Source organism: Mesoplodon densirostris, chromosome 9 (genome assembly GCF_025265405.1).
Source record: "Mesoplodon densirostris isolate mMesDen1 chromosome 9, mMesDen1 primary haplotype, whole genome shotgun sequence".
Lineage (NCBI taxonomy): Eukaryota > Metazoa > Chordata > Mammalia > Artiodactyla > Ziphiidae > Mesoplodon > Mesoplodon densirostris.
This window is the reverse complement of record NC_082669.1, coordinates 85,073,895-85,081,124: the sequence shown is the minus strand read 5'-3', so window position 1 is coordinate 85,081,124 and position 7,230 is coordinate 85,073,895. Positions and strand designations below refer to the sequence as shown.

General features: G+C 39.3%; 1 protein-coding gene across 1 annotated transcript; it reads left to right on the top strand.

Annotated features, from left to right (window-relative positions):
- Positions 1-3,797: 3,797 nt before the first annotated feature.
- LOC132496130 (small ribosomal subunit protein eS26-like) lies at positions 3,798-4,197 on the top strand. The gene has a single exon (XM_060108335.1). The coding sequence runs from the start codon at positions 3,798-3,800 to the stop codon at positions 4,122-4,124; it is 327 nt and encodes a 108-aa protein (XP_059964318.1). The 3' UTR covers positions 4,125-4,197.
- Positions 4,198-7,230: the final 3,033 nt, after the last annotated feature.

The following is a 7,230-nucleotide window of genomic DNA, read 5'->3' as shown; positions in this document are numbered from 1 at the left end:
TTCTCTTAGGGGTTAGTTTTAACATTTTTCTTAATTATTTATTTTTAAGGCATGAAATAATTTACTGGAAATCATTTAGGGATACTAGAACAAACTTTTTCTTTTCTTTGGAATCCATGCTTCTCTTATTCTCTGTTCTTCTCCCCAATGTTGATTTTTCTGAAGCCATGGCTTCAGATATTTTTCAGCTTCTCTCCTGTATCCCAAACACTCAGTATCAATACAATTTTTAAATAATTCTACACTTAGTAAAGGAGGAAACTATAAAGTTTGCAAAATAATGTCTTCTTGTTTAATCCCATGGCCAAAAAGTAGGCAATTTGAGAACAAAAAAGCTAAAAAAAATCCATCTGTGTCTGAGAAAATTAGCCTGGCAATCATCACCTCAATTTGGTGATAGAGTATCCAGTTAGGAACGAATACTGAACTCACAAGAGAGATATTGTTCACAAGGAAATCCATTTAACAGCAGCAAAACTCCAGTTTTGGAGCTGGGATCTGGGACAAAATTCCATATGATGGACATTCTGGGGCAGAAGAGCCCTCACACATGATGCCAAGATTCAGAGTGAGGTAATGGGTTGAAACTAGGAAGAGATACCAGGCTCTCCTTTAACAACATAAAGCAGCAGGGAGACCAATAACAAAGACCTACAGAAATCATCTGTAGATAATTGGATTCCAGATCTAGCAGAGGAACTCAATTGTAAGTCCCATTGTATAGGGCATCGGCAGCTGTTGATAACTTCCTGCCCAAATTTGAGTTGGCTCAGTGACGAGAGCTGGACTGAGCCTTCAGTGGACCTTTAAACAATAGATGAGTCTAACGAATCTTGTTGAGTAAAATAGAATCAAAGATCATTTCTGCAGTGCTGCACTGCTATGCCACTTTGTGATTCAGGGGATGATAAATGGGTCATGCTGAGTAGAACAGCAAATGGACTCTGGAGAGGATATTGCCAGCAAAGAGCCATAGTGAAAATGCTCACAAATGAAAGGACTACCTGCACCTTGACAACATGTGTTTTATGCTATGTGACTTCAAATGATTTTAAGAACTGCTTTGTTTTGCTCAATAGAGCAATGTCTAATTGTTTTAATTAACTAGAAAAATGAATTGCTGAGTGAGGTTAAAAAGAAAAGAAAATGCATTGTAAACATTATTTATGAGGAAAGAGATAAAATTCAGAATGATGGTCAAAAGACTTCTTATTATAAAACTTGTGTTTTATTCAATAGTTGGCCAGTTTCATCTTAATTTTATGTCAGTTAAGCATTGATGTTTACCCTTTCCCTAGGGTATAACAGTTCTGGCATACAAAGAAAATGTACACTATATTAACAATGGAGAATAACTCTAAAATGATACCTTAGATGAAGAACTTTTTCCTTGCTTTCTTGTTTTCTTCCTCAAGCTTTAATATTTGTCTAAAAACTTTTATTTTGCACTAGCTCAGTACCTAGAAAAGATTTTTGACTATAGCAATTCAAGGAGAGCACCAAACTTTATAATATCTTACTTCAGGGCTTGTCTCTAGGCAAGAAGCAGGAATGGTTGATACTAATGGGAGCAGAACAGTGCTGAAAGAAAACCAGCTCATGGCATTATGAATCATAGGGCTCTAAAACATTTATAAATGAGTGAAAAGGCTTGGGGCTGACATGAATTATGAGTCTCATTATGGCACTATAATATCTCCAGCAATGCTTCAGAGGGGCATGACACCTCCCAAGAAAAGTGGTAAGACTTCCATTACATTACTTTTCTACTGGTAGTTGGCTATGGTCAAGGTGGGCTATGATCTATATCTCTGGAGTACACATGTCAACATATCTTTGCATATAAATGTTGGTCAAGATCCTGCAAGACTCCTTTCTTCTAAGTGCCAAGCATTACTCTTGACCTTCAAGAAATATTAACAGGCCCTAGAGTGAGGACAGCATTTCCAATCTTCCCATTTCTTTAAATAGCACTTAGGTAGGCTACAATGCTCCTATTCTTTTCCACATGCCGATAGACACTCAGCAATATTGAAAAAAGATATTTCCCAGAAAAAAAAAGAATAGTTATTTACAGTAGTTGTGAAAAGAAAAAAATGTGGTGAGCTCCTTATTAGTGCAAATATAAAGGCTCTTAGAATTAGCACATTCTTGATTTTTATCATCTCAATTCAGCCTAGGCTAACATAACTTCACTAATTATGAAGTGGGTGAATTGAGAGAAAAGACTGTCTGAAGTAATTAAAAGACTGCATTATCAATCCTTTCCAAGAAAAATTTGTATTATTTTCAAGTAAATAGGCTTATCAAAGCATGGCTTTAAGCAATGGCATGTGTTTTTGCTTTCAGTTTTTCCATTACATTTTTGTATGCACACAAATATTTCTAAAATAGCTGCGAAAAGTGTGTTAGCTTAAGGAGGCAAACATTCTGCTTGGAAATTCACTTATGCTGTTCCTGTGTTAAGAATCTCTACACACATACTTCTAGTGTGTGTATATTTATCTATCTACCTATCTGTCTATCTCCTACTAATTGTGATGATGACCAATTAGAATTATTGTGATTTCAGTGTGTGGCAGGGATACTGCTATATGGTTGCAAAACTTCTTTTTCCTCTTAGGACAAAACATAGACTTTGAGAGTCCAGCCTCCTTTCAGTGACATAGGGTCATGTTACTGAGTTCTGGTCTTTAAATGTGAGTGGAGGTGATATTTGCCACTTCCAGCCTGGCCTATAGGAACATCCTGACTGATACTTTTGCTCCCTTTTTTTGTCTCACCAGCTGAACGGAATATGGTGGAGGACTCCAAGGCCTTAGGGAACTGGAAAGCTACCAGATCAAAAGGATCCTAGGTGCCTGAATAATGCCACAACTCCTTGCTGACCCACATCTGATATAAGGTAAGTGACAAACATTTATTATGTTAAGTCACTGAGATTTGGGGGTTATTTGCTATACATAGTTGTTAGCTTACCCTAGTGAATTAATAATAAATATAGTTTTTAATTTAAAATGTGTGAAAATATGAACTCAAAATATTCCTGTTTAAGGCACACAGCAAAATTGAAGATGTAGTTTCCTCCTTTTGTTGTGTGTTACAGGAATGTCTTCTCAGAGATCTGTAGACTTTCATTTATTAGAAAATTGTGCTATTAGAGAGAGAAATTATTGGACCAAATTAAGCAATTCTTAGAAGAAAGCACATCCAGGAACGTGGTTTGGCACATACTCAGGGGCACAAGTCCTGTCACTATTTGGATCCCATCCTCCATCACTTTATTTATCCCTGGATCCTTGTTTTCTACTGTTTTCTCTCAGCCTCTCAGCCTTCCAGTCCCATTGCTATTCCTAGGCGTCAGTACTCAATATCTGACCACACACCATCAGCAAATCTGTGTCCTCCACTTTCTTTTCCTTTTCTATTACAACTAGAAAAGGACTTTGGTTAGTTTGCGCAATGACAACTACAATTAGTATGTGGGCTTTAGCATGTTCATTGGGATTTGCTACACTAATCAGACTAACTTATAGCTTGTAGACCATGAAAGGCTTTTTTTGTAGTGATTAGTATCTACATGTTTTCTGTGTGACTTATCAGTACAGAAGACCTGAATCACTGTAATAACTACAAAAGACGTTACAGAGAAGAGAAAAATAACATTTTTACTTTGAAAACTGCCATAGAATATAAAGCTCATTTTTGTATATTTAAGTCCTAAGAGATGAATACATAAAGCACATACATACATATACAATTAAGAACTTCATCTAGCTCTCTCGCCTCCTGCCAAGATGACCAAGAAAAGAAGGAATAAGGGTCATGCCAAAAAGGGCTGCGGCCACGTGCAGCCTATTCGCTGCACTAACTGTACCCGATGCGTGCCCAAGGATAAGGCCATTAAGAAGTTCGTCATTCGGAACATCATAGAGGCCGCAGCCGTCAGGGGCATTTCTGAAGCGAGTGTTTTCAATGCCTATGTGCTTCCCAATCTGTATGTGAAACTGCATTACTGCATGAGTTGTGCCATTCACAGCCAGGTAGTCAGGAATCGTTCTCGGGAAGCCCGGAAGGACCGAACACCTCCACCCCGATTTAGACCTGCGGGCGCTGCCCCATGACCTCCACCAAAGCCCATGTAAAGAGCTAAGTCCTTAAAGACTAAAGAAATACTGTCCCCTGGAAAGACAATAAAGTGGAAATTATACTTAAAAAAAAAAGAAATTCATCTATAATATTTCTAATGATTTCATAAAAGTAAAATAGGGTTATTTTCTTAAACTATGAGTCCTTATGCTTTCCTTCAGTAAGAACTCTACTTGTTTCCCAGAAAGCTTTACATCTCCCTAAAATTCATATGTTGAAATCTTAACCCCCCAGAACTTTAGAATGTGACCTTATTTGTAAATAGGGTCATTGCAGATGTAAGTGGTTAAGGTGGGGTCATACTGGAATAGGATGGATCCCTATTCCAATATGACTGGTGTCCTGATTAAAATGGGAAATCTGGAGACAGACACACACACAGGGAGACCAGCCATATGAAGACAGAGTATCAGCCAAGGGACAGTGTGCCAGCAAACCATCAGAAGCTAGGTCAGAGGCACGGGACAGATTCTCCCTCCCTGCCCTCAGAAGGAACCAACCTCAGAGTGATATCAACAAGATTGTGGAATAGGAAGTCTCCTGCTTATCTCTCCCCATCTCAGCAACAATAAATTGGCAACCATCTGTAGGCAAAAGTGCCTTTGTGGGAGCTTTGGGATCCAAGTAAGAGACTGTGAAACCCTGGTAGAGCCCAAGACCAAAGAGGGCTGTTTTGAAAAGGCAGCCCATGCGCAGGTGGCAGACTTTCCAATTGTGGTCCCAGCTACAGACTTGAAAGTAGCCCTGCCACCCCGTGGGCTCCTCTACAGCCCCATTTGGCATTGTCCTGTCACAACACTATCTGCCAAAGGACTGCGCAGGAGTCACGCCTGCCTATGCCCCAGGTGTCTGGCCAGCCAACCTCAGTCCTGGCTGTGGACCCTGAAGTGGTGTGTGATCCAGCTCCAACCCCTCTCAGGATGCTAGTCCTGACTATCCAGGCAACCCCCACTCCACCGCCCGGGGAGACATGTCTATCTGTGCCTTGAGGCAGGACCTCCAATCTAGGTCCAGCTGCAAATCCTGAACTAGCCCTGTATTTGGCTTTAGCCCCTCTCAGCCATGAACCAGGAATACTCCTGCCCATCCAGGGACCCACCAGGAGACACACCCTTGTAAGCACCTGGAGGTAGGCCTGCTGACCTCGGTCCAACTGCAGATGTTAAAGGGGCCCTGACACCTGCCTCCAGGCCCTCACAGCCATAGTCCAGGAGCAGTCATGTCTGCCCAGGGACCTCTTCCAGCTTCTGGTGGCTCTTCATATTCCTTGGCTTGTGGCAGCATAATTCCAATCTCTACCTTCATCTTCACATAGTCTTCCTCCCTGTGTCTCAAGTCCCCCATCTCCTTTTCTCTTTTAAAGATACAAATCATTGGATTTGCGTAGGGCCCATCTTAAATCCTGGATGATCTCATCTCGAGATTCTTAAATAATCACGTCTACAAAGATCCTACAAAGGTCACACTCACAGAAAGTGGGGATTAGGACTTTCCATATCTTTTGGGGGGCCATTAATCAACCCCCCAACTACAACATCTTAAAACAGATGATAACTGGTAATCAATAAACCTTGGGTATTTAGAGAGTGCTGAAAATATGCAGTGTAACTGCTAAACAAGGACTTTTGAAATAGAAGATAATTTTTGTAATACTGCAAGGGAAATTCTAATAATAGTCTAGAACTAAAAATACTAGTCTATCTCAGCAAAACGTGGGAGTAGAGGAGAATGGGAAAGTTTAGGGAAATGAAAGTGTTTCAAAACTGCTAACTTGTTGGAGGGAGGATGAAAGCAGTGGGAAAGTAGAACAGCTTGATGGAAATAGTTGAAGGCTTGTTTTCTAGTATTAGAGAACTGAGTGCTATATTATGAGATTCAGAAGAGAAAAGGGAATTTTCTGCCTTTTAACAAGGGAGAAGAAGAAATGAGTGACAACTCTGTCAACTCCTCCCCACTAAAAAAAGAAGGAAAGCAACATTGCAAACAGGTAATAGCATAATAAAAATGGAAGAAATAAAGTATATTAAGTAAATCATTAAAAAGGCAGTTGTACCAAAATTATTACATAAGTCTAATATAATTACAATTAGGTTTTCAACAGGGATTTTAAAAAATGTTGAGTTTCCATCATCTTAGAGTTCATATGGAAGAATAAATATCCCAGAAAATCTAGACAAACACAGAAATTGAGGAAGGGAGGGATGAGGGGAGGCATTCAACTACTCATCTGAGCTGAGTTGACAGGAAAAAGTGAAGACCTTACACTGAAATTAAATAAATGTAAAGCTACTGTTGGCAGAACTATCAGAGAAGCAATATAGAAAATCCAGATATAAATCCCAGAATATACGAGAAGTTAATATGCATGCAACAAAGTTGGTACTTCAACTTATTTGAGGATGAGTTGAAAAGAATATTCTCATGTATTCTAGGGTATAGGTGGCATAAATGTGAACTGTTACAACATCTATGGGTATCATTCTGGTACTATTTACTAGATAATTCCGCATAGCCATTGCACCCTTGGAAATCTACCCCATCAAATAAAAGCCTTGATGTAAGCTCTATGGACTGGATTACATCCCATCCCAGAATTCATATTTTGAATTCCAAACCCTCAGTGTGATGGTATTTGGAGACTGGGCCTTTGGGAGGTAGAGTTAAAAGAGGTCATGAGGTTGGTGCTCTCATGATGGGGTTACTGTCCTTATGAGAAGGGATACTAGAGATATCTATGCACGGCAAAGATCAGATCAGGGTGAAGATTCAAGGTCTATAGATGCTTTGACCCAACCTACCTTTCTATGTTCAGTTCTTTGTTGTTTAATATTTATTGTTGTCTTCTCAACCAGATTATACATTTCATTCATTCATTCCACAAGCCTATCTAGAACATCCACCATGTGCCAAGCACTATACTAGATACTGAATATAAAAGTATATCTTTAAAAAAGTATATCTAAAGCATAGTCCTTGACTTTTAGAAAATTTCAGTCTGGAAGAGGGAAAATTCAAATCTGTAATTATTTCAAGGTACAGTACTGTGATGTGTGCTGTCATTTTACCATCAGAGTTCATATA